General features: G+C 40.5%; 1 protein-coding gene and 1 pseudogene across 9 annotated transcripts in view; one reads left to right on the top strand and one right to left on the bottom strand.

The window, feature by feature from the left end:
• Window positions 1–278: 278 nt before the first annotated feature.
• LOC101704774 (palmitoyltransferase ZDHHC22-like) lies at window positions 279–8,055 on the bottom strand (annotated as a pseudogene).
• A 1,312-nt stretch (window positions 8,056–9,367) lies between these two features.
• LOC101725233 (natural resistance-associated macrophage protein 2-like) overlaps window positions 9,368–26,626 on the top strand; it is a 96,020-nt gene continuing 78,761 nt past the window's right edge. Inside the window, exons 1-6 of one of the 9 annotated variants that reach the window (XR_015446961.1) lie at window positions 9,368–10,303; window positions 13,137–13,212; window positions 19,306–19,374; window positions 20,402–25,792; window positions 26,183–26,310; window positions 26,396–26,511. Coding sequence is in view for 3 of the 9 variants with exons in the window: in XM_087200158.1 (XP_087056284.1) it covers window positions 13,174–13,212; window positions 19,306–19,377; window positions 21,296–21,415 (231 nt within the window). In the remaining 6 variants the exon portion in view is untranslated. Of the gene's footprint in view, window positions 10,304–13,136; window positions 13,213–19,305; window positions 19,378–20,401; window positions 25,793–26,182; window positions 26,311–26,395; window positions 26,512–26,626 lie in introns of those variants that run through there. The other 8 variants (XR_015446962.1, XR_015446960.1, XR_002388893.2 and 5 more) reach the window with 8 other exon arrangements.

Genomic DNA, 26,626 nt, shown 5'->3' with positions numbered 1-26,626 from the left:
CTTGCACTTGTGAGGCAGGTGACAGAACCACTGAGCTAAATCCCCAGCCCAAAATTTAGTGTTTCTTTTTTTTTGTACCAGAGATCAAACTCAGGACCTTGAGCTTGTGAGGCAGGCAGCGGTGCCACTGAGCTAAATCCCCGACCCTGTCCTTTTTTTTCAAAAGTCAACTTTATTTTAATTTTTTTTCATACTAAAAATTGTTTCTACGAAGTTTTAAATTATCTGGGCACTCTAGGTTTTTGCTAAATCTGGCAACTCTTGGAGTTGCAGCAGGAGGTCTTATTTGCGGAACCTGCCTGCCAAGCCCCACTCACCGGAGAAGAATTGGCTGATGGAGGTGGACAGGAGCGTGAGGAAGGCCAGGGGGTGGGCGAAGGAGACGGAGAGGACAGGGGAGATGTAGGCCACACCAGCCACCATGGAGTAGAGGCAGGCGAGGGAGGTGTAGAGGCAGAAGAGGACGAAGTTGCGCATGTTCCTGCTGCCGATGCAGTTGCCGGTGAAGAAACAGTGGTGGTCGTGCCTTGCCTCAGCGTGACTCGGGCGCATACGCGGCAGAAGTGAGTGCTGGGTGTGGGGCACTGAGCCCTCCTGCCCACGACCCCTGATAGGTCCCCAGGTCATCCGGTGAGTTCTGGACCACCAGGACATAAATGCCCAGGGCGTTGGCAGAGAGAAACAGGAAGAGCGCTCTGTGCAGCAGGGCTGGTGACAAGAGAGGGGTGGCCGCGGGGTCCTCGCGCATGCTGGGGAGAGCAAAAGTCAACTTTATCTTGTCTAAAATTCTTGGTCTAGTGCCTATGCCTCTACTGAAGTCTTTCAGGTCTACCATTATTTTTATCAGTTAAGAAAGAAAATACATCAAGGCAGGGCTGGGGATTTAGCTCAGTGGTTCTGGCGTCTGCCTCGCAAGCACAAGGTCCTGAGTTCGATCCTTGGTACCAAAAAAAAAATCAAGGCAAATTCCAAATATGCCAGACAATTTTGAAAGTTGTATATGAAGGTATTTAGGACTGTGCAAAATGTGTTCTAAAAGAATGAGAATCAGGCCAGGCATGGTGGTGATACCTATAATCCCAGCACTTGGGAGGCTGAGGCAGGAGGATCACCGAAAGTTCAAGGCCAGCCTGGCTACGTAGTGAGACCCTGTCTCACCAAAATTTTTTTTAATTAATAATTTAAAAATATAAAAATAGAATGAGAATCAGTAGAAAAGTTAGGAGTTTTTTAGTTGTTGTTTTTTTTCCCCCTGGTCCTCGGGATTGAATCTTATCCTAGGCAAGTACTCTAAAACTGAATTACATCCTCACCCCTAGATCGAATTTTTGGGATTCTTGTATTTTGAATTTGAGGGTATCAATGTAGTGCAAATTATTCTTTCCCAGTATTTTTCTTTAAGTCCAAGTGGATGTGTCCTAAGAGAATTTAATATACACCTGAGGTTTTAAAAAGTGAATTTGAGAGTTTACCTCTTGAAATTTTTTTTTTTTTGTACTGGGGATAGAACTCGGGACCTTGCACTTGTGAGGCAGGCGCCGGAACCACTGAGCTAAGTCCCCAGCCCCCTCTTGAAATTTTTTCAAGGCAGATAGTACTAATAATACCTGATAGGGTTCTTTTTACTGAGGCAGAAGAGAAGTTTTTATATTCTCTCTCTGTTTTTGTTTGTTTGTTTGTTTTGAGATAGAGTCTCACTATGTAGTTCTGGATGGCCTTGACCTTGAAGCAGTCCTCCTGCCTCAACCTTGTGTGCTGGAATTACAGACGTGTGCCACCATGCCCAGCTGGTATCTCTTCCAATAGGGAAAATAAATCACCTAGTTTTAATCGATGTTTATTTAATTTGTTTTTTGTTTGTTGTGAGCTTGCTGTGGAAACAAACTGAAATCCATTGTTAAGTTCAATTTTATGTCTCCTGTTGGCAGTAGGTATCATCTCAGAGCAATGGGTCAGCATTATTGTTTGGTGTTGTACTTTTGCAGAATTTTGGCAGGCAACAAATACAAAAAAAAGGAAAATATAAAAACAAATCCAGTTTTTTTTCTCTCCAATACTAAGGATAGAACCCTAGACTTCACACGGAGATACCTCCCCAGCACCTTTTTATTTTTAATTTTAAGATAGGGTCTCATTAAGTTGCCTAGGCTGGACTACAACTTGTGATCCTTCTGCCTCAACCTCCCAGAGTGCTGGGATTTATAAGCACACACCATCACACCTGGATACAATTACAATTTTATAATATTTTGAGCCAGGAAAGCTAATTTTGTTACAGTAATGGTAATTTTACCAAACCTAATCAAAGAAAACCCAGTTTATTTGTAAAGGAGTTTAGATTCATGAGAAATGTGTATTTAAGAGAAGGAAAACTGGATGGTAAAAGACTTAGAACCGCCATTGTTAAGGACCTGATGAGCATTTATAAATCACAAAGAAAATTGTTCATCTTTGTAATGTATTTAACATTAGAATTATGACTGATAATATTTATCAAGACATCAGATTTTTAGGAACCCTCTAACTCTGGAAGGTATATTAATAAATATAGGTCTAATATGTGTCTTTTTTCCCCCAAGAACCTTCTGGTTAGCTCTAGTCCAAAATACTTAATTTTAGAATTTGTCAAAGGTATCAAAGGTTTAAAATATTTATTTAAATAGGATCATTGTGAAATAAAACCAAAGTGATAAAACAAAAAAAATTTAATACACAAGGCACAAGAAATGATAAAATCTTGTTTACATATATTACCTAAAAACTGCAGAAAAACTCACTATTTCTATTAAGTGGAGATCAATGCCCCAGAAAAACTCTGGCGTTGAAGCACAGAGGATCACACTTTAGATTTGCAACAATTTACCTTTGGTGTTTGCTCAGCCTCTACACAAACCTACAAATGATTTTTCACCTGCTTGATCACACATAGACCCTTCCACAAGATCTATACCTTTTCAAAACCCTTGCAACCTTTTCACAACTTGTCCAAACCCTTAAAAAAACACATTCTCATATTCTGTAACTTTCTTTATAAAACATTTCTCATTTTTGTTATATACAGAGAATTGCTCCCTTCCTATTTACATTTATGGGCTATTTACCCATTCTTAATAATTGTCTGAATTGCTCATGGAAATTTTGAGGCACTAACCACAGCTAGCTTGCCATCGTTCAACTATTTTTAGGGCTTTTGGATGTTAGTTTTTGCCTAAGCAAGAGCTGTATAAAGTTAAATATGTGGGTATTTTGTTGATCAGAAGTCATAGCTGCTTTATATTAAATGAGCAATACTAAACAAGTCTTATTTAGATCTTACCAAGTTATGTAAAGAATGAAAAACATTTGGGTTCATGTCTAATATATGTGCACTCACTTATTTCTAAGTCAGTTTGATACCATGTAGACAGTAAACAGAAATGAGGATAATGGAATCAGGTATGGGGAACACTTGGGAGGCTGAGGTTTGCTATGAGTTCAAGGGCAGCCTGGGCTGCATAGTGATTTCAAGGCCAACCTGAAATACATATTGAGACCCTGTCTCCAAAAAAAGAAACAAACAAAAAAAGATAGTGAAATCTATATTTATGACAAAATGGAAAAAGTTAAGGTCACCTATTAATATGGCCATGTGTATCCAGTCTGGCCTCAAACTTTTGCTCCTCCTGCCTTGGCCTTCCAAATAGCTTGGGTTACAGGCATATGCTGCAATGCCTGGCATAACTGCAGTTTAAGAATTATTTTAAAGGTGTTCACGTTGTCAAGCAAGGGCTCATCACCTGAGATGCATAGGAGTCAAGATTATGGTACCAGGTTTTTACAAAAAAAGTTTTACTGAGTGGCCCACCAACAAGGAGGTCAGAAACTAAAGCTTAAATTTGCCTCCCCAATTGGTTGATAGTAGGAGATCTATGGAAAGGGAGAAGGGAAAAGATCTTTGTTCATTGGATGACAAGAAGGAACATGTGTTTACTTTCAGGGGTGTTATTTTTGCATGGATGATTCAACCTTGTGACATCACTGACCAGATGACCTGGGCTCTGCTCATGTCCGTTCTTTTTCTTTTTGGTATGGGGGATTGAACTTGTTTTGCTTGCGAGGCAGGCACCAGAACCACTGAGCTAAATCCCTGGCCCTCATGTCCATTGTTGAAAAACCAGTTCCAAACCTAAGAATCATTGGTGAAAGCCCTGGAGGCTTTTCCTGGACAAGTTATGGAATTTACAGAATGGCTTGTTTTCTAAAGGCCAACTAACCCTTTTTATAAGGTTAATCTCAGATGCCTTATCTTACAGCCCCCTGATAAGCCTGCCTGTGTTTATGTCACTTTGTGGGAAGAATAAGTCCTCTTATCAGGTGCTTGCTTGAAGAAATTCTATTGTAATAATTTCTTTCTCTTTTTGGTAATAATTTCTTTAGGAATGTTAAATTACACAGTTCTCCTATTGGCCAAACAAATTACAGAGTGGGAGGGCCAAAATTTCATTGCATGGGTCCCTAAGAGAAAGTCTCATTCCTAGGATCTGTTGTGTATGGTCCAGCAGAATATTTTGAAATAAAGGTGCTTGAGGCTCTTTAAGAAAGAAATCTCTGGATCTAATGAATATTGCCAGTGATCATGACCCAGGTTATTATTTTATTTTGTTTTTGTTTTTATTTTGAGACAGGTCTTTCTATGTAATTGAGACTGGCCTTGAACTTATTATGTAGCCCAGGCTGGCCTCAAACTTGCCACAATCCTCCCGTCTCACCCTCCTACCTGCTGGGATTCCATACAGGTGTGTGCTACTAGGTCTGGCTTTTTTGTCTTTTGCATCTGACACAGGAGAACATTATTATTATAATAATCACAAATGTAATGTGGTATTAGAAGAAGTAAAAGCTGATGAGGGAAATAAGCATCCTAGCCAGTCACAAATTGATCAAGCTTTGCAAGGTGTGGTTTGCCTCTTGAAATTCCCCACCAGTCTTTGCAAAGGCTGTGTTGCCTAGAACAACCTATAGTATCCTATCATGGGGAGTAAAATACACTCACACCATACTTTTATAATGTAAATATGTATTTTAGAATAATGGTAGCTGGATGTGCTTCACAGTAGCTACACCTGGGGAAAAGAGGAACTCATTTGTGCATTCAGCCACTTGGCAGACAGATGGTAAGGTGTGTACAGCAGCTCCAAAGTAGCAACAGGTGAGTTTTACCCATGTAATGTGCCTTATTAAATTTCTGTGCATTTAGGATTTATTTTAAAAAATGAAAACCAGATTTGTAAGTTTGGGGGAAGGTTAAAAGTGAGTCATCAAGTGACTCCTGCAGATGATGATGATGATGATGATGATGATGATGATGATGATGATGATGATGATATTGACACTGACCATTTGAGCCAAAGATCCTGTGACAAAGATCACAGCAAGAATTGACCAATACAAACACAGGGAATGAAGACCTCCTTGATTCAGATGATGAGGAAAACATCAATGTGAATACATATTTGACTAGTCAAAATGCAACAAAATGTATGGGCATGCATGCCTGAATGATCCAATGTTAGAACTAGTTCCAAAAATAGAATTAGGTTCTTGACAGGGGTGAAATCTATTGGACAGAATGCCAGCACTGAGATTCCATGTTGGAAATTGTTTGTAACAGACAATATGATACAAGATATTGTGAAACACACAAATATTGAAATACAACTAAAACATTCTGTACACATGGATAGTCATTCTCAAAAATCTGTTTATTATAACACCTTGCTATCTAAATTGAAAACATTCATAGATCTGCTGTACTTAGCAGGGCTTCCTCATGGTAATCACAGGAATGTAAAAGACTTATGGAGAAGTGATGGGTGTGAACTTGAAGCTTGTAGAATGATAATGACACTGAGGAGATTTGGTTTCCTTCAAAATTGCCCGAGATTTGATGACAAAACTACCTTCCAGGAAAGAAAAAGGACTGATAATCTGGCTACTATTCACTCACTGTTTGAGAGCTTTGTATCAACTGCCAAGCAATTTACATACTGTCTGAATACATGACTACTGAACAGCTTGCAGCATTTCATGGTTGCTGTAGCTTTTGGTATTATTTGCCAAATAAGTCTTCAAAACATATAGCATAAAAATATGTGCCCTCAGTTTGTAATAGCTAAAACTTGGAAACAGCCCAAATGCCCATCAACTGGAGACTGGATAAAGAAGATGTGTTTTTTAAATAAAATGGAGTACTACTCAGCCATAAAAAATGAGAAATTAGAGACATTTATAGCTAAATGGATGCACATTGATGCCATACTCTTAAGTGAAATAAATAGGACACACATGTGTAAATATCGAATAGTTTCTCTAGTGTGAGAAACTGAAAATGTAAATAAAGACTAAAAGGTATAATAGATAATGTGAAATAGGAAGCAAAGGGACAAAGGGGAAGGGGAAGTGAGAGGGGTCAGGGAAAGGAAAGAAGGGAATGGAATTAATATGAGAAGATGAAAAAATGTAAACAAAATCTTTGCAAATAGGAAGGGATGGAGGGGTTGAAGGAAGGGCAGGGGAAGGGGGAAAAAATAAGAACCAAGAGAGATTATGTAAAGGTGCAAATTTCCAAGGATGAATGTCATTATATTGTATACCTAAAATGTACCAGTAGAATAAAATTAAAAAATAATATGTGCTCTGGTAGATGTGAAGACATATTATTCTTTCAATTTAGAAATTTATCCTGGAACTCAGCTACCAGGTCCTTATTATTAAACTTATTATTAAACTGGGTGACGTTGTAAACAGACTTGTTGCTCTTATCTCCCAAACTCATTGGAATGTAGCTTTTGACAATTGGTTTATCAGTTGCCCATTGATATTACATTTGCTAAGAGAGCATCAGTTGATATTACATTTGCTAAGAGAGCATCAGTTGACCAGCATAGGATCTATACACAAGAATAAAGCTAAAATTCCTAATGAAATGTTGCAAGTTCAAAATAGATAATTGTATACTACAATCTTTGGATTTCAGAGAGACAAAACATTGGCCTGGCATATGACAAACAAAAACAAAGTGGTACTGCTGATGTCAGCATTGTACCATGATGGTAATATTGATAGAGATGAAGCTCATATAGGAAATAATACCAGAGATGAAATGTGAAATATTATATATCCCAACCTGTTAACTGTATGCTATGCTGAGCTCTTGTTCTCTAAAAATTGAAAAATGAATTCTAGAACAATGGAGGTAAAGAGTAGGAAGATATTTATTGATAGGAAAGCTCCTGAGAGGCAGGAGGGGTCCCAAGTGGGTAGTCTGGGACTCCACTTTACTGAGGAGTTTTGTAGAGCAATACCCACATGGATACAACACGGGCCACAGCCATGATCATTCAATAAGGTTACAAGAATAGTCACTTAGGTAATAGTGGTCCAATTGCGAAACAAGTCACATAACAAGTGTGGATGGAAAGAACAAAGACTTCTCCTAGGAAATGATGGGTCAAGAGGTCTCTAGTCACCCATGGGCGTGGCTGATGTCTATTTAGACTTCATTAGGCTCAGTGTTTGTCTTTTGAGGAAGTATGCAGGTCTGGCCATCTTGTCTTTATCTTGTTGACTGGTCTCTAACAGATGTCTTTGGCTGCAGCTGTGGTGTGTTTTACCTTTGTTCTGACTCTCTTGAGGACCTAGCCCTGTCTGACTGTCGATAATATTTCTATTTAACTCAGCTGTCTATAATAAAGCCAGAGATGGTAACGTTTTACAACAAAACCAAAAGATGGAGTAGATGTTGTTGATGAATTGTGTGGTAACTATGATATTACTTGAAACACAAAGTATTGGTCAATGATTGTGTTTTACTTGATCCTAAACATGTGTGGCAGAAATAGTTTCATAGTTTACAAAGAAAATAACAAGTACAAAATATCATAGATAAATTTTCTTAGAGAATTGGGACTGGAACTGATAAGGGAACAGTACAACAGAGGAAAAACAAAATGTTTCTACCCAAGGAACTATGCAAAAATATTCTGGAGCTGACATGTGAATACACAGGTGCAACATCACAAAGACCTACTAGGGTAATAGAAAAATCAAAAAGATGTAAACTGTGCCTTAAAAAAAGACAGGAAGGGCTGATGATTTAGCTCAGTGAAACTGTGCCTAGTTTGTAAGCTCAAGGTCCTGAGTTTGATCCCCAGTACCCCACCCTCCAAAAGACAGGAAAACAAAAGACATATGCTATGAGTGTAAGTGATACTTGTGTATGTAACATGCAGCTTTCATGGGTGAAGATTGCCTTGGTTGTTATGATTGAAGCAAAAATTATTTCTGTGATAGACTTTTGTGTTTTCATTTTAGTTCACATAGGAATTTATTTCTGCTATTATTTTTTAGGTTTTGTAAGCAAGTGAACAGTTGCTATGCATTTAAAACACTCATTACGTTTGATATTTAATTTTTTATTTTCCTACTATGTGCACATTGTTGTTGTTGTTAGGTTTTTTTGGTAATGCGGATTGAATATGTGCACATTGTATAATGTAGTAAGATGCTCCTGAGAAAAGAAGACAAGAGAGATGTCAAGTATAGGCTGCCACACAGGAAAGGAAAGCTAAGCACACATACTGTCCATGTGAGTGAGACTTGTGTGTGGAACATGCAGTTGTCATGTGTGAAGACTTCCTTGGGTGTGACAATTGCAGCAAAGATTATTTCTGTGGTAGAGTTTTGTTTGTATTTTCATTGTATTTCACATAGGAATTTATTTCTGATGTTATTTTTTAGGTTTTATAAGCAAGTAAACAGTTGACATTGAAAATATTGATGTGTATTCCAAACACTCATTACATATTAAAATTTATTTTATTTTCCTGTTAAGTGCACATTGTTTAATATAACTCTCAAAATTAAAATTAATAATTCTTCAATACGATACTTCTAAAAAAATGGGGGCTTTATATGACCTCATAATGCACCTTTCAAAACAATTTGCTGTGATGCCCCTTAAGGACAAAGGGAAGTGTATTTGTCTGTAGTGTATACAGAGACAGGGTGGCCAGGGAAGGTCAAAGGCATTCTGCACCGTGGGGAAGCAGCAGCTTAAGGAAGCAGCTCCACTCTTGGAGCTAAGTAGCCAGAAACTACGCAGCTGCCCCCCTGAGCAGAGTGGAAGGGTGACAAGAACAGCTTCAGTCCTTTTATTTTCTAGATGCAGCAGAATTCCTAAAGGAAAGGTTCTGATCTAGAGGGACTTAATCATTTCTCAAACTCTTCAGTTTTGTTGTAGAGAGGTTCTCAGAACTCATTTATGCATTTTCTCTTTTCTCCAGAAGTTCCAAATGGAAACCAGTGTGTGCCTGGAATCCCATGGTGTTTGGCCCATTCTTTTTTTATTTGTTCTCTGAGCTTGTCTATTCTTTGCATATTATTTGAATTTTTCTTTATGCAGTTCACTTTCCTGTCCACATATCTTGGACTCTTGCTAACTAACAAAATTTTTCTCCCAGCTTTTTTTATGTAAAGAAGGAAGCTTGGCTGCCTTTAACGCTGTACCGGGAAAGAGAGTCTAAGAATATTTTGGTAGCTCTTAAAGACATTGTAGAACATTTAGGTACTCTGTCAGGCCATGTATTCTCCCCTATTCATCAGTCATCATCAGTGAAAGACTTGAGGTATGAGGTTGAAGCTGGGGATAGAGTGCGGTTGGTTTCGAGCAAGTAGGCGTAAGGTGGGGAGAAGGGAGGCAGAGCCAGGTGAAATGGAGGAAAAGCTTTACTGTGAGGCTTGGGGTAGGACACCTGATGAGCCAATCTGGCTGCCTTGTTCTATGTTTCATGGTTCCTCCAGGTGTGGGTCGCTCTGTAGGGCCCAGGATTCCATGATGTGGCTTTGGGCAACAGTCCCTCCAGGTGGCTACTTTATTATAGGGCGGAGCCTTGTGCTTCCTAGAGAGTCTGGTCTCTGGAAGAAAACGGTTTGATTGTCCCTTGGAAAGAAAGCCCTTTCACTTCAGTACCTAAAGCGAGGTGGCGGGTGAACTGTGGCAGGAATCTTGTTGTCCCCAGGCTGCCTGCTGGATGGCAGATCCCAAGTTCCCCTGCATTCGGAGGTGTGAGCGGATCTAGCAAGCTGTTCAGGAGGGTGCCTCTCCCGCTCGGCCCATCTCGCCCCACCCCAGCCTCCGCCCCAAGTGGGCGGAGCCTCCGTATTAAATTGCCAGAAGCACTGTCAGCGGCAGGGATTCGGCCAATGCAATGGGCGGCGGCCTTCCAGCCGGCCAATGACGCTTGGCAGGGATTAGGCTGGCCAGGTTGGTGCTGGCTTGGTGCTCCTGCAGCCAGTCAGAAGTTGGGGGAGGGGGGTCCTGAGGCTAGGCTTTGGAGAGGTCAGGGGCCTCAGCGTTTCACCTTCTGCAGGTGGGCGAGAGGGGCGCGTGGCGGCTGAGAGCCAGCTGCGGCAGGTCCGGGCAGTGTGCGCTCGGCTCGAGGCGCAGGGCTGCTCGAGGAGGCCTGGGCGGGATGGCTGAGGCGCCCGGCTCGGTCGAGGGGGCCGATGGAGCCGCTTTATTCAAAGGAAGACCGAGAGGAGGGCGCCGGGAACTGGGGAAGGGAGTGGGGTCTGGGGTCACGGGGCCTCGCCCCTCTCCTGTCGCGGCCTGGGAAAAATGGCCCAGGCCGAGCTGGACCTGTCAGGACCCTTGGTCCAGGGTGCGCAGACCCGCAGCGACGCCACGGCACTGGACAAGGTCTCTTGCCACTACTTTTTTAGGCGGAGCCTGGGGCCTCCCACCGCCCACTGCAACAAAAAACTGAATCCAGCCAACACCCGTGGAACATTTTTCAGGGGAGGAACCAGGGCAGGCTATCAGTATTGGTGTGTAGATTGCTTTAAGAACTGTTTCTGCAGCTCGCAGGGCCGCTGTAGATTCCAGGCTTCAGGAAAACCATATTTCTCGGTAGGGACTTATTACAATATGTGGGGTGGGAGTGGGAGTACACTGGCTTTTTTCTTTTTCTTCCTGTTTTTTTGGAGACAGGGTTTCCATATGTCGCCCAAGATGGCTCTAACTCATAATCCTCCTGCCTCAGCATACTGAGTTTAAAGGCATATACCACTGTGAACCCCGGTTTGAGTTTCCTCCATGTAAAATGAAGACACAGTATTCTCATAGTGACCACTGCTTTCAAAGGGGTATTGTGAGTTACAGGATGTGACATCTCTTTGAGGTGGAAAGCAAAAGCAAGCATATGGAAGGAGAGCTGGGCTTCTGGGGACTTGCGCTGGCCATGATTTGAGAGAATGTTGGTGAAACCCAGGGAAGCTATGCTTACCTTGAATTCTGTGGCATCTGAAGCCTGACCAGTTTGCATCACTTCTTGGCTGTGTAAACCTTCCTGCAAGTTGCTTAGCCTCTTTGTTCTTTGTTCCACATACTTAAAATGGGATTGATGATACCAGTCTTACAAGGCTGTTGGTGAGTTTTAGATAAAATATGTAGAGTGCCTGGAATAGTTTCCAGTATGTAGCAGTTTGATTACTATTACCTTCGCTGGCCTTCTTTCCCCCTAGAAATTCAGAACTGCAGGATTATGACCTTATTACTTATCCCTTGCTCAGAAGTCCTTAGCCTATTGCCAGTGAGCGTGCAGGCCTGTGTTTTATCACATCATTCACTTGACCTGAAGGTGCAGTGTAATTACGTGTGCCTAGAGGCTTTCTGCTGGGTGTTTTATTAAATAAGGTTGCAAAGTATCCTTATGCTAAGTCATTCATTCCCTCTGAGCTGTGTGGGTAAGTGAAACCTGAGAACCACGTTGGCTCTCTTTTTTCATAGGGGGATACTTCATTTCCAGTCCTACTTGGCTTGGGCAGTTTAGTTTGGACACAGTACCAAAAAGGCTATGATTGCAGCATAGTTGGTTTGTCATGTTTCCCGAATGGCTGTGGGACTCAGAAGGGGGAATTTCTGAGCAGCCTGGCAGCACTTCCTGTTAAGGAATAGGGAAGCTTGGTAGGAATCTAATGTTCCTTCTGCTAGGAAATCAGTGTGGTCCCTCGCATTACTCTCCAGAGCTCGTAAGCAGCTTTGGTTCATTTTTGACTCGGGGAAGTGAAGGTTAAAGACCGGTGTCCGCAAAGCAGGATCTTTGTGGTTTGACACTCAGCCCAAAGAGGTTGGGTGTCTCCTGCTGAATCCAACATCTTTATTTTTTGTCTCGTCACCCTCCCCATATATATAATTGTCTGTGGACAGTTGATTCCCTTTCTATGGGCTTAAAAATCCCTCTCAGTTTCTCCCGGTGCTGTCTGGGTGACTCCAGTGGAAGACTGTTTTGTCTTCCCATTCTTCCTTTGCAAAGAAGCCACTGTGGTATTATTAGGAAGTGATCACAAAATAAGAAGCTGACTTTCTGAAAGAGAGTACCATTTGCTGCAACAGCGTGCCCCCCAGATTTGGCTGAAGTACAGATGGTGTAAGTTTAGTTATTTAGCTTTGGACTATCACAGAGTAGCAGTTCTTCAGGCTTGAAAATTGGCTGTGGCCTGGAGAGAGTGGAGGAAAGTGCTTTTGAAAGCTCTCTACAACGTGTGCTTGAATGAGGAAGGGAGGGAGTTGTGCCTCTAAGGTGTTGAGTGTTTGAAGCTGAAGGGAAGGTTGTGGCCCTAATAATGTCATTATCAAAATTGACCAGGAATGACAAAAATACACTTATTTAAATTCCTCTTACATTTAGGTGAGAATAATTTACAATTTCTAATGTAAGGACAAAGTTTCCAGTAAAGATATACGTTTGGAAATTAGGGTTCTCATTCTTGTGCTCTGTGCTGGTAGTTCTTGTATGGGGTTCTTATTTGTTTTGGTCTCAGCTCTAGTAATCTGGTATTTGTTAAAACTCCTAGGTAAAGAAAGGAGAAGGCTACAAATTAGCTATTAAAATTTTGTCAGATTCCAAGAGCAGAAGGAGACACATATAAGACTGGAGAATCAGGGGCTGGGGATTTAGCTCAGTGGTTTCACCGCCTGCTGTGCAAGCACAAGTACCCGAGTTTAATCCCCACTACCAAAAAAAAAAAAAAAAAAGACTGGAGAATCTTGTAGTATATGTTGTCTGTTTTTACATATAATTTTTTCTTAATGCCAGGTCTCATTATACACTCCAGGCTAACTTTGACCTTGCTATGCAGTCCTCAAATTTGCATTCTTTCTGCCTCAGCATGGTGAGTATCTGGGATTACAGGTGTGTGCAATCCTACCTGGTTTGAAATTTATAATAAGGGATTCTCTTCTTCTAATAGAGAAAAGTCTATGAAATTGTTCATGGAACTTGAGATTTTGTCCAGGATAGAGGTGTCAGTGCAAGAGACCAGATTTGTCTCCCAAAGGGAAACGTGGCACTGTAAAGTCTTGTTAGAAGGAAGTGTGCCGGAAGCTCTCAGGCTAACAGTTGGGAGCAACAAAGGACCAAGATATAGGCACTGGAAGTAAGACTTTAATGACTCTGACATGTGAGCAGTCAGGAGGTTTGTAAGCTCAAAGGCCCTGAACTGAGAAAAAGAAAAGTTCTAGGTAGTGGGTACCAAGCCCTTCCATTCTGAAGTCTCTGGTTGCTGAAAAAAAAAAAATCACATATATACATATATAATATATATGTTTGTGTGTGTGTGTGTATATATATATATATATATATATATATATATATATATATATGTAATTGGGGGGGTACTGGGAATTGAACTCAGCTTGTGCTTGCCAGGTAGGCACTGTGGCACTGAGCTACATCCCCAGCCCTAAATCATACTTTTGTTTAAAAGACCAGTACTTTGCAAGGGATTTAGCTCAGTGGTTTCGCCGCCTGCTACACAAGCACAAGGACCCAAGTTCGATCCCCGGTACCAAAAAAAAAGATCAGTACTTCTTTTTTTTTAAAATAAGTATATTTTTGCACACTAGACTTCTGATTGGCATTTTTTTGTTTTTTTGGTACTGGGGATCGAACTCGGGACCTTGCACTTTCGAGGCAGACATTGGAACCACTGAGCTAAATCCCTGGGCCTGAAAGTAGACTTTTAAAAGAAGAGAATCCTGGCAGGATCTGAAATGGTTACCTTTCTTTAGGAAAAATTGAATTTTAAAAAATCAATTCTTTGTTTTCTAATAAAACACTTGAGTATCCCTTTTTCTAACCTCAACCTGCACATCTGACAATTTCTACTTTGTCACGAGCTTGTCTGGTACTGAACAGTACCTGAGGAAAGCATCAAGAGGAAGAGGTACTTTACCATTTAGCTTTAAACATTCCAAGTCACATTTATGTATTAGTTACTTCATGCAAACTCTTTTTCAATTGCTCTTATGAAAGTTCCTTTCCTATTTAATGCTGTCCTTAATTTTATTGCAATGTGGAAAGTGAGGGAAAAGATTAAAGGACTGTGTTTAAAAACATTCTTCTCCAAACCTTCCCATCGCCGAAGTCGTCATCATCATCATCTTCATCACTTTGGTGGTACTGGGCATTAAACTGAGGGACTTCACCCTGAGCTGTGTCCCCAGCCCCTTAGTCTCACTAAGTTGCTTAGTTTGAACAGGTTGTGCTTAAAGTTGTGATCCTCTTACCTCAGCTTCCCAAATACCTGGGATTACAGGTGTCTGCCACCACACCTACTTCCTTTTAATTGATTTTAGGGAGACCATTTCAGCTGCAAAATCAGTGAAATGGTTTTAGGTGTCTTTTCTCTCTATAGGGGAATTTCATAAGAAAACACATTATGTCGAATTATTTTTTAATCATAGGGGAAAATGTACATTTAAACTGTATGTGGTTTTTGGTTTTTTTTGTACCAGGGATTGAACTTGGGTTCTTGAGCTTGCACAGCAGGTGACGAAACCACTGAGCTAAATCCCTGGCTCTAAACTGTATGTGTTTTAATGTTCTATATTCTGATTGCTCTTGGGGGCAGCTTTTTAAAAAATTTAATGTAATACAAGTAGATATTAATAAAGAAAATATAAAAACAATTCTATGAAAAAATAATTTTTCATAAGAAAATAAATTAAAAATTACAATGGTAAGTACACTGTGTATCATGATCTTAATATATTTTCAATTGCTAATCTATTTCTCAACTCATTTCCTAATACTACTATACCTTTTTTGCATAAAACATTTTAACTATTAATAAAATATCTCACACTCAGTATAATTTTGAACAATTTCTTCCTATTTCACAATATCTATTATACATTTTGGTCCTTATTTACACTTTCCCTTTTTCACACCAGAGAGACAATGTGATATTTACACACGTGTTGGATTTATTTCACTTAAGAGTATCAATTCAAGATTTATCCATTTACCTAGAAATGTCTCAAGTTTTTTCTTCTTTATGGCTGATAGTACTCCATTATAAAAAAAAACCCACATCTTTTTTATCCATTCATCAGTTGATGGGCATTTGGGTTGTTTCCAAGGTTTAGTTGTTACAAACTGTGCTGCTATAAACATTGGTGTGTATATATTGCTGTGGTATGATGCTTTTAATTCTTTGGGGAAGATGCCTGGAAGGAGAATAGCTGGGTCAAATGGGAGCTCTCATCCTAATTTTTTGAGAATCTCCACACTGATTTCCACAGTGGTTGCATCAGTCTATACTCCCACCAGCAGTGGAGAAGGGTTCCTTTTTCCCCCAGCCCCGCCAGCATTTGTTATTGGTTGATTTCTTGGTGATAGCCATTCTTTCTGGAGTGAGATGGAATCTCAGCCTTGTTTTAATTTGCATCTCTCAAATGACTAGTAATGTTGAACATTTTTTCATGTATTTATTTGCTGTTTCTACTTCATCTGAGAAGTATATATATTCATCTCAGATGCCCATTTTTGGATTGGGTCTTTAAATTTGAGGGGCCTAATTTTTTTCAATTCTTTATAATATTCTAGATATTAGTCCTTTGAGGAACCACTGGCTAATTTTTTCCCCGCTCTGTGGGTTACTTTTCACTCTGTTGGTGATTTCTTTTGCTGGGCAAAACCTTTTTAATAAGATGAGATCCCAGTTGTTGATTCTTTGTAGTATTTCCCATGTGGTTAGGGTTTTGTTCATGAAGTGTTTGCCTACATGTATGTCCTCAGGCATTCTACCTATTCTCTCTTCCAGCAGATTCAGCGTTTCTGTTTTAATAGTTAGATCTTTGATCCATTTTTATTTTGGTTTAATGCATGGAGAGAGACATAGGTTGGTGACAGTTTTTTAAAGAGATTTGGGCTATTCCAATTGTTCTTTCAAGGTTCTTCTAAAGGCTAACAACACCAAGAATTATTGTCAATTAGATGTTAGAGCTTATTATACCTAGTGTGTGTTTTTTAGGGTAATTTAATTTTTGTAGAATTTCAAACAGAAGAGTTGCCAGAATAGTACCAGAGAACACATATGGTATTTTCAAGAACCAAGTGATAAGAGTAAGACAGTGGTACTAAGCAGTTAGTGCCTAGGGGAGTTTGGGGAAGGGTCACTTAAACCAAGTTAGGGAGCCAGAAAATGCTTCCCTGAGAAGGGGGCTTCTGTTTTCTGCATTCAAGTGAAACTAATTTCATAATTTGTGAAGGACCCGAGTTAGCAAGACAGACTCCATATTGCTGCTTGACCCACCTGCCTGTCCTTTAGAGGAACTCAGAAGGAGGAAGCTTAGAAACCTCCTCCCCTTAAAAAGTCCCTTTAGAAATAACAATTAATCAACTATTGTTTTACAAATGTTCTAACAGCAGGACTTTCTGCTTCTGTAACTTTTGCTTGTTTTGCTAGTTCTATCCCATAGGGGGGCCTAGAAACTGTTGGCCTCAAAGGTGTATAAAACATGTTTGTTTCCCCCCCACCCACCCCCACCCCCCACCCCCCGTTGGGGCTTGAGTCCAATGCTCGGCTCGGGTCCCAGCCGGTAATAAACTCCTATGTGGATTTAATATCGGTCTCTGGTTGGTTCTGTCTCGCTGGGTCTAACAATTTGAATGGCTATTTTCACACTAAACATATCCTAATTTAAGCTTAAGGCAGTAACTGCCTGCTGGGTAGACAGCTGCAGATCTCTGATCATCCCCAATGTTGAGGAAACGTTAACAGAGAGTCCAACTGCACATCCCCAAAGTGTTCATTTCTCTCATAAGCTGAAAGAATCTATATAAACTTTATGTTTTAAAAAGACTGAATAAGGGCTGGGGAGTGTGCTTAGCATTCTAAGGCCCTGGGTTTGAGCCTTAGGACCACATAGAATAAGTAAATAATACAGGTACCTGTAAAACTTTTTTTTGGAGACATAATCTCACTAAATTGCTCAGTTACACGCCAGTAAGAAGTCAGCTGGGTCTAGTGGTGTGTGACTGTAATCCCAGCAGTCCAGGACAGTGTGGCAGAGGTTTGGAGCCTAGCCCAGGTGACTTAGCAACTTTGTTGCAAACTATAAAATTAAAAAGAGGGGGGCCAGGGATTTAGCTCAGTGGTTTTGCCACCTGCTGTGCAAGTGCAAGGACCCGAGTTCCATCCCTGGTACCAAAAAAAAAAAAAAAAGGCTGAGAATATAGCTCAGTGCCAAGGTTCCGGGCTCTACCAAAAGCAGCAACGAAAACAAACAAAACCCAAGTCTTCCTTTCACTTGACCTCGTTTGTGGTCCTCACTTCCTTTTCTTAGGCACAGTCTTTACTGTCACTTTTGAGTGTATTCTTTGGCCATGGTCTGCATGTATAATGTGCATGTCCTCTTCCCTGTTCTTCATTTTGTTACATACATGGTGGCATAGTGTTTAATAAGTACGTGTTTTCACTTGACAACATATCTTACAGATCATTTCCTATCAACACATACAGATCTAGCTTATTTATAATGGGTACCTGGTATTCTGCCCTGTGAATATGCAGTTTCATCAATCAGTTCCTTACTAGTATCCAGGGTTTTTTCACTCTTCTGAAATTATAAACAATGTTGTAGGAAACATTCTTGTATGTATTTCCTTGCGTTTTTATTTAGGATTTGCTTTTAGGAGTAGAATTGCTGAATCAAAAGATAAACTCAGACTTTGGAATTTTAGACAGAAACTGTACTTTTATTGGCAGGGTTTTTTTTTTTTTTTGGTACTGGGGTTCAAACTCAAGACCTTGTGCTTGCAAGGCAGGCAACAGTACCACTGAGCTAAATCCCTAGCCCTTTTATTGGCAGTTTTATCTTGAAAAGCAGTTTACATCTGTTGATAAGAAATGGAATAAACTAGTTACTACACTTGAATTCTGAATACTTATTAAAAAGGTTTTTCTATATCACTAAAATACCTTTTGCTTCAATTTGGAGCAAAAATTATTCCATCCTGGGCCACTTAGGCTCTGTTTTAAAAAAAGAAAGATTTGCCTATATCACTAAAATCCTTTTGCTGTAATTGGTTTTAAAGTCTTGCCATCAAAAATGTGATTAAGAAGCTGGGCGTGGTGTACACCCATAATTCCAGCACTTTGGGAGGCTGAGGCAGGAGAATTGCAAGTTTGAGTCCTACCTGGGCAATACTGTGACTTAGACCCTGTCTCAAAGAACAAAGCACTGGGGATGTAGCTTATGTAAAGGCCTTGGGTTAAATTCCTAGTTCCAGCACACACACACACCCCCCGCCACACATGAGTGATTATGACTTCCTTATTTTTGTTAAATATCTCATTCATATTCTGAAAGTTGTAATTATTTTTATTGTAGTTTAATTCAATAGAAATCTTTTCATATAGTTAAGAGTTCTGTCTGAGACCAAGAGATAGAGGAATGATGTCAGGTAAGGGCAAAGGCCTAAATAAACCAAAATAAGCCTCAAAAAATTGGAGTACAAGGGACAAAGTCCCAATTAGGGTGCAAAAAAGACAAAAGACTAATAAAATCTGTTTTCCTCACAACAAAAGCCTAAGAACAGTGGTACTGGCATGCCTTCACTTTCACACTCCTGCCGAGTTCGGGAAGAACCCAGAGGGCTCCCATCAGTGACAAACTGACCCTTCAGGGCGCCTGCCAATATCGTCCATCAAAGGCTGCATGGAAGCCCCTAGATTTAGGTAGCTCTGCAGGGTCCTCCCTAGAGCTCTTCTCAGCTAGCAAGGGCATTTCTTTGTTTTTTCTGATAAAGCACACCCAGTTGGTTCCCCACTGCTGTTTGCTGGCCTAATTCTTTGCTACCTACAAAACAGACCCAGAGGGAAGAGTAAATTGGCTACAAGTCATACAGAGTAACAGAATACTTGCTCTGAACTTATTGGTTCGTTCTTGCTAATTCTTTTCCCTTTTCTTCTTTCCAGACTCTTATTCTAAGAACATGGGCCCTCAGGTGCCCACCATGGTGTTGGGTCCTGAACAGAAGATGGCAGGTGGTAATTTATATCTTTTTCTTATTGTCTAATTTTTATTTCGAATTTGGCTTATAGTAGCAGTAGAAATTTATCATGTTTTCTCTTGGTATCTGTTCCAACAACTTCATTCAGAAGTCACCTTTTGTGACTTAGGATGTAGATGAATATTGATTTATTATTACAGAGGCCTGAGGCCTGCCTAGTATCTCATTTTTAGCACAGAGTTGAACCACTATTAGTTTCATGTTTCTGTAGTAATAATCCTTACAAGGACAGACTTGTTCCCAACCTGGCTTCGTGACCTCCAGAGTGATGTTCCAGATGCATATGGAGCAATAAAATATCCAGTGACCAGTGGCCTTTCACTGTAGGTCTTAGTCAGAATCCAAAGTGTTCCTCCTTGGTGGTTTTCCTAAAGCATCACGTAACCTGAATTGTTGTAGTATTCTGATTTTTAAAATTACTAAGTAGGTAATAGAAGTGTGGAGTAGGAAAACTATTGTGAAATTAGTGTTAAAACTGATCTAGACCTTAGTGATTGGGAAGAGAGGGGAGAAGGAGCACATATAGTAGTGGCTTTTTTGTATTTGAATTTTTAACCATGTGAATACATTACCTAATTAAAAAATAAATTAATTAAAATGTAAATAAAGATGAATTTGAGTTGAGTGTGAGGGTGCATACCTGTATAGTAATACTGTAGCTCCAACTACGTACTCGGGAGACTGAGGCAGGAGCATTGCTTGAGCCCAGGAGTTCTGGGCCAGGCTAGGCAGCAGAATGGGATTCCATCTCACAATTAATAATGATAAATACACCAATAAAATAAATGAGGGGGCTAGGGGCATAGCTCAGTGGTAGAGTACTTGCTGAGTTTGTGGGAGGCTCCAAGGCCATTCATCACACTGCAAAAACAAAATAAATAGAGCTAGAGTCAGGTTGGTCTCGTAGGTATTAGAGACATTTACTGTCAGTATTACTGAGGTTGAATTGTTAGTGTATTTTGTTCATTTTCATTGATTTCTTCTCAAATGTGTTAATTCAGATGATACTCTAGAGAGCTTTGGGACTCAGCCACTCATAGTGCCATTGGCTCTGCCTATAGTAGAGGAGCCCAATATACCTACTCTGACAAGAAGGCTGCCATTCCTGAGGAGGAGGTTAGTGACAGTTTCTTGGACAGGACACTGTTGCCTAGAAAAAGCCTGTACAGATCTTCTAGACTCAAGCTCGACAGCTTCTGGTCCAATTTTGGCAGCCAATCCAAGACTTAATTTTTGAAATCAGAATACATAGACTATTCAGGAAGATGAGGCCTTGGATACAGTTGCAAAGTGGCATCAGTGAGCTTTTTTAAATCAGGAAAGTAAGAATTTCATGTTTTCTTTATTCAGCTATGGTGCTCTTATTCCATTTGCACAGTGAATGGTCGCTGTCTTACTTACTTTTTCATTGCTGGGACAAAATACTGGACAAGCACAAGTTAAAGGAGGAGAGTTTTATTTCAGCTCAGTTTGTAAAGGTTTCAGTCCATAGTCGACTGGCCCCAGGCAGGGTGGCATGGCAGAGGAGCACGGCAAACTTTTCAACTTCATAGGGTTTCATGCCCTTAACCCTCCACTCCTGCATTATTGTTCCAGGAAAAACTGTACCTCACTGACAATTATGTAAATAATACTTCCTATTTGGTTTTTCATTTTGTTTTATCCACATAGTTTTCTTGAACAAAGGAGAAATTGCAGATTAGAGAAAGTGAGGCTCAGAAAGGTACAAGGTGCCTAGTCGGTCATGTATAGAATGTGATTCTGAAGTTGGGTCATTGCATTCCTGACCTGGGCTTTTCCTTCATGTTGTGTTTCCCATTTGCAATATCAAACGACCAAACAAAAACCCAGTTGTCTAATGAGTGTTATGGGGTTGGGGATTTTTTTCTTCTCAGTTGCTCTGGGTCCTTCTTTTGGCCACCATTGTAGGGCTGCTGCTCCAGCGCCTTGCAGCTAGACTGGGAGTGGTCACCGGGCTGCACCTTGCTGAAGTTTGTCACCGTCAGTATCCCAAGGTGAGCCGCGTGCTGTCCTCTTTGTGTCTCTCCCCCTCCCAGGGGAATCTGTGTGTCAGCCCATGTGTGCTGACCCTACTGTATACTGACGTTGGGGGACTTGGGGTTAGTGGCCCTGAAGCCTGGGAGGACCAAGGGAAATCTGTCCCTCTTGCTGCCAAGCCGTTTTCCCCTTCTTCCCAAACCTCGCTTGAGATTCACTTTTTTCCCATAAGGTTTCCTTAGAGAAATTCTGTGTGAGTAAATACACTCTACCTTCTGGCATCTGCCAATGCCCAGCCCATCCATGAGGGAGGGATTGTTCTCTTCAAAGACTTTTATACATATATTCATGTTACTATATCAGTTTGTATTAGATATACTGTATCTTCTTTTTTGTTTGTCTTTGCCATCACTTTGAAAACCGTGTTTTTCCTTTTACTACAAAGCTTCCTTGTGGATTTTTTTTTTTTTGGTGGGAGGAGCACTACTAGGGATTGAACCCAGGGCAAAGGCCCTGGACTACATTCTTGGGTCTTTTTTTTTTTTTGCTAAATTGCCAGACTGAGCTTGAAGTTGGGATTCTTCTTCCCCAGCTCCCAGAGTGCTGGGATTACAGGCATGCATCACAATGATCAGCCTCCTTCTGAATATTTCTTTCTATTCCCACATGAAGCAGGAATGAATACTATGTATGAGTCCTTTTTGTTCCTCATTGTTCCGGGGATTATATACAGGTCCCTCATATGCTATGCAAGCACTGTACCATGGAGTACAGTCTCAGGCTCTAGATAACATTTTTAACTGAGCTTCATCTTTGGGTAAGATAGTGACCTAACTGAGGTATGCCCTAAATGTTTAATCTTTTTACTTATCTGTGGCATGAAGTAGTCTTACCTATTTTGGAAAAACCAACAGTAATTTATAATTTATTCTAGCTTCTCTTCATGTGTGTCAAGTTGTCTATTTTTTCTAGGCATGGTGGTACATGCCCATACTCCCGATACTTAGGAGGCTGAGACAGGAGGATTTAGAAAGCATAGGGATACTCTGTTTCAAAATAAAAATGAAAGGTTGGGCATGCAACTCAGTGGTAGAGAAGACCTGGGTGCTATCTTCAGAACCATACACACAAAAAATTTTTTGAAAAGGAGATACCTGGCAGTGTTTTTCTTATTTTTCTTTTTTGCTTCAGCAAGCCAGCACTAACTAAATTTGTCTTTCAGCTAGTGTCCAAATTAGTTTCCTACTTTACTGTATGCCACACAACAGCTTTACCCTAAGTCTTTTCACCTTTCATCTTTTTTTCCCCTTTCATGCATGTTAGTATTATATTAAAGATGACCTCCACCCAAGGAAAAGATGAACCAAGTCTTTTCATATTTGTTTTGTTATTTCAGGTATGGTTAGGATAGAAGTTTTCTTTTGTCATCATTTCCTATTCTTTCTTGACCCCTACTTTGACCATACTGGCATAGTCTCCTCTAAAACTCTTAGGATTGTCTTTAGGCAAGAAATTAAGTGGAAATTAGCAGAAATTCTGTTCCTCTCTTGCATTCAAAGGAAGGAGAAAAAAGTAAGGTCAGTTGTCACCTTGACCTTGGCTCATGGACTCTCTCACTGACAGGACTATCTGGGGCTGCCGTGCAGTGGAATGCAGAGTGGGGCCAAGCTCTGGCACTTCCTTTCTAGTCCGGGGGCTTACGAAGGATGGTCCATGGTATGTGCCAAGTGACAGAGGAGGCTCTGACTAATTGGAACTAGATAATCAGAGGAAGAAGTGAACAATCAGAACCACAGCTTTGCTGTGTAGGTCCCACAAGTCAGCTGTGGCTGATGGTGGAGTTGGCTATCGTTGGCTTAAATGCACAGGAAGTTATTGTCATTGCCTTAGCCATCACCATCAGTCTCCTGTCCACAAGGTGAGGGATTTGTCAGTGTTTTCCTGGATTTCAAAGCAAAGGTAAAATGAAAACCCAAATCATTTTTAATTTTCAAGATTCAAGTACTATTTGTTCTATGGAGCCCTTTTTGGGGGGGGGGCGGTCCTGGGAATAGAACTCAGGGCCTCTCTGCTTGCCAGGCAGGCACTTCACCGCCAAGCTATATCCCTGGCCCTATGGAGTCTTTCTTGAACGACTTCTTCTCTACCAGAACATGTAGTTTGTCCATCTTCCAGTCCCATGCTGGATTATATATGCCTTTTACTATAGAGTGTATTAAAATTATTTATTTATGTCAGTTTATCCCACTAGGTAGTGAGTTTCTTGAGGATAAGATCTTATTTTTCAGCTTGGTGTCCGAATCTCTGATATTGTAGACTTTAAGTTGGAGTTTGAGTGTAATTAAGTTCATGCTCTGCTGTTTGATATTTTTTTTTTTGGTACACGGTATTGAACCCAGGGCCTCATGGGTACTAAATAAGCACTTTATCATTGAGCTAAATCCCCAAAACTTAAATATCTAACTCCCCTTGCCCTGTCTTGGCAGTGCTCTGGGGAGTCAATTCATGGCCTAGCACATACTATGCAAGTGTTCTACCTCTGAGCTGTATCCTCAGCCCAAGTTGGTGCTATGATCTTCAGTTACCCAAGGTCTGGCTTCCTGCCAGTGTCCTGCCTCCCCCAATCCCAGATTCTCTCAGAGTTCCAAATTAGGATAGCAGTCAGGAAAAGAGTGTTTTTCAGTGTTTCCTTTTATTTGCATGTCTCATTTCTAATCTAGGGTTCCTCTATGGGGTGGAATTCTCATTATTATCATAGATACTTTTGTATTTCTCTCTTTGGACAAATTTGGCAAGGAAAGTGGGAATGGAGGAGTCAACCAAAGGAGATACTTTTAATCATGTGGCTACAGTGAGATCACAGTTGCATTTTCCCTTTGGGATTGTGGAAGCTAGAAGCATTTTTTGGTTTTCTCATCACTGTTATGGACCTCACATTTGGGTATGAGGCAAATGTTATAGGCTGTTCATTAGCCTTTTTTTTTTTTTTAAGGGTTTGTTTTTAGGTTTAGCCTTTTATTGTAAACACAGTAATAATGCTAGTGTGTTTTAAATGTACTATGTGTATCAACAAAAAGCCAATTCAGCTCTGGGCTAATTTTGAAGGAATATAATCTATAGCAAAGACTTATATGCAAGAAGACCTGCAGGGATTCCTAGCTCAGAAATGACTAGATATTCTAGTGCTTTCCGGTCCAGACTTCTGGTTACCCAAATTGACCATCCTGACACTAAAACATCCTGGAAAAAGTTAGGGAGGGGATTGCAAGGTTATTTGGGGCTGTAAACTTGGAGTGGTTCTGTCTCCACAAGGTTATTCTTGTCTTTTATCTTAAAGTGGTTCAGTTTTTCTCATCATGGTTTATACTAATTGTACCTTGAACTTTTCCTGTTTTAAACCAGTGATGAATTACAGGTGATAAACTGGATATATGTTGGTTTCAGCCCCAACACAGACACTCCTAGAATTAGTGCCATTATTTGTAATAATAGCACCTTTCCATGTGCAATAATTAGAAACTGATTTACTGACCTGGCTAAAATTTAAGACTATCTTTAGTCTATGAGTACATCATGCAGGTTGCCCCAAGGCTTGCAAGAGAAATGCTGAATCAGCTAAAAGTATGAATGAGAAGGTTTGGTTTTCGTTTGTTTGTTTGTTTTTGTTACCAGGGATCAAACTCAGGATCTTGCACTTGGCAAGAAGGGTTGTTTTTTTTTGGTACCAGGGATCGAACTTGGGTCCTTGCACTTGCACAGCAGGCAGCGAAACCACTGAGCTAAATCCCTGGCCCAAGAAGGGTTTTTTTTATGAACAAATCTCTCACTACACACTACTGCCAAACAGATGATTTTTAGATGAACATAGGTGAACATGAAAAGTGTGAGTAATCAAGAACTGATTCTGCATACTGAGGTTTGTTTCATATTTGTTAGTATAAAGCTAATAACAAAGACCTTAACAGTCATCTTATTTATTTAGAATATTAATTATGTACTACAACCTATTTGTACATCTAAAGTGTGATGTAAAATATCTAGAATATCTAGTCCTGAATTATCTGACCCCTGGCAGTAAGCCCCTTGTGTTTCTTGGTTTTCTGATGCTTCTGTATTCTTCATATCCTAAGTAGCTGTTGCACAAGAACAGGTTGTAAGGAATAAAGGATGCTGAGGCTCCCCCACTACTGTGTTCACCCTCTATCTCATGTGCCAGTGAAGGATACTAGTTGGTACATAGTATGTCGCAGTGCAAGCCACCTGAGCCCGATACTGAAGGGCATGTTTAGGCCACCCCGCTCCAGCTGTCGGACCCCACAGTTCCGGCAGGTTGTAGGCATCGTGGGAGCTGTCATCATACCACCAAACCGCACCTACATCCTGCCTTAGTCAAGGTGAGTAGGCCCCTGTCTCAGTGGCTCCCTGGATAGTTCATGATAGTCCTTTAGTGCCAGGGGCATCAATTTAGTTTACCAGTGCGAGAGCCCTCAAGGAACAAGATATTTCTAAGGATGCTTTTTTTATGTTTTTATCACTAAATTGGCCAGGAATTACTGACCTGACAGGGAAGCTGGGGCTAATGATCTTCGTCAGGCCTGAAAGTATACCATGCTTTTGTGTTTAAGCTCCTAAACCCTGAGTAGCCTTGTGAAGGTCAGGACTAAAGGAGCCCAAATAAGGAGACTGACTTTTGTCAGTCTCATATAGTCATTTACTAGGAGATTTCAGAGACCTTTATAATTAGGTTTATATTTTCTAGGACTGAAATCAGCTTGTTTTTGTAGATCAGTTGTCCTTCCAGCCCCAGTGCCTGAGAGTGCTCTAGTCACTTTGTCACTGGCCCCAATATGGAGAATGTGCAATGCTTTCAGTGGGTGTGGAGTTCTTAACGGCTTAATAAACTAGGATTTAGGTGAGTGTTGGGTCTCTTACCTTTCATGTAGTCAATTGTTTATCCTCAATCTTTCAGCTAACTCTAAATTTCTGAATTATTACAGGGGAACTTGCCACAACTGGTCAAGAAATGACTCCTGCTATCTTTCTCTAATCTAGACAGATAAAATGTAATGATAAGCAGGAACTTCGAGAAGCCAATAAATACTTTTTCATTGAATCCTGCATTGCTCTCTTTGTTTCCTTCATAGTTAACGTCTCCGTTATCTCAGTTTTTGCTGAATCACTTTTTCGAGAGAATCCATCAGCAGGTGGTGAGTAAGCCAGGGTCACAG

This window comes from Heterocephalus glaber, unplaced genomic scaffold (assembly GCF_053883595.1).
Source record: "Heterocephalus glaber isolate CG9 unplaced genomic scaffold, H.glaber_assembly_v1.0 deba00001733, whole genome shotgun sequence".
NCBI classification, from domain to species: Eukaryota; Metazoa; Chordata; class Mammalia; order Rodentia; family Bathyergidae; genus Heterocephalus; species Heterocephalus glaber.
This window is presented reverse-complemented; position numbering and strand designations above follow the sequence as displayed.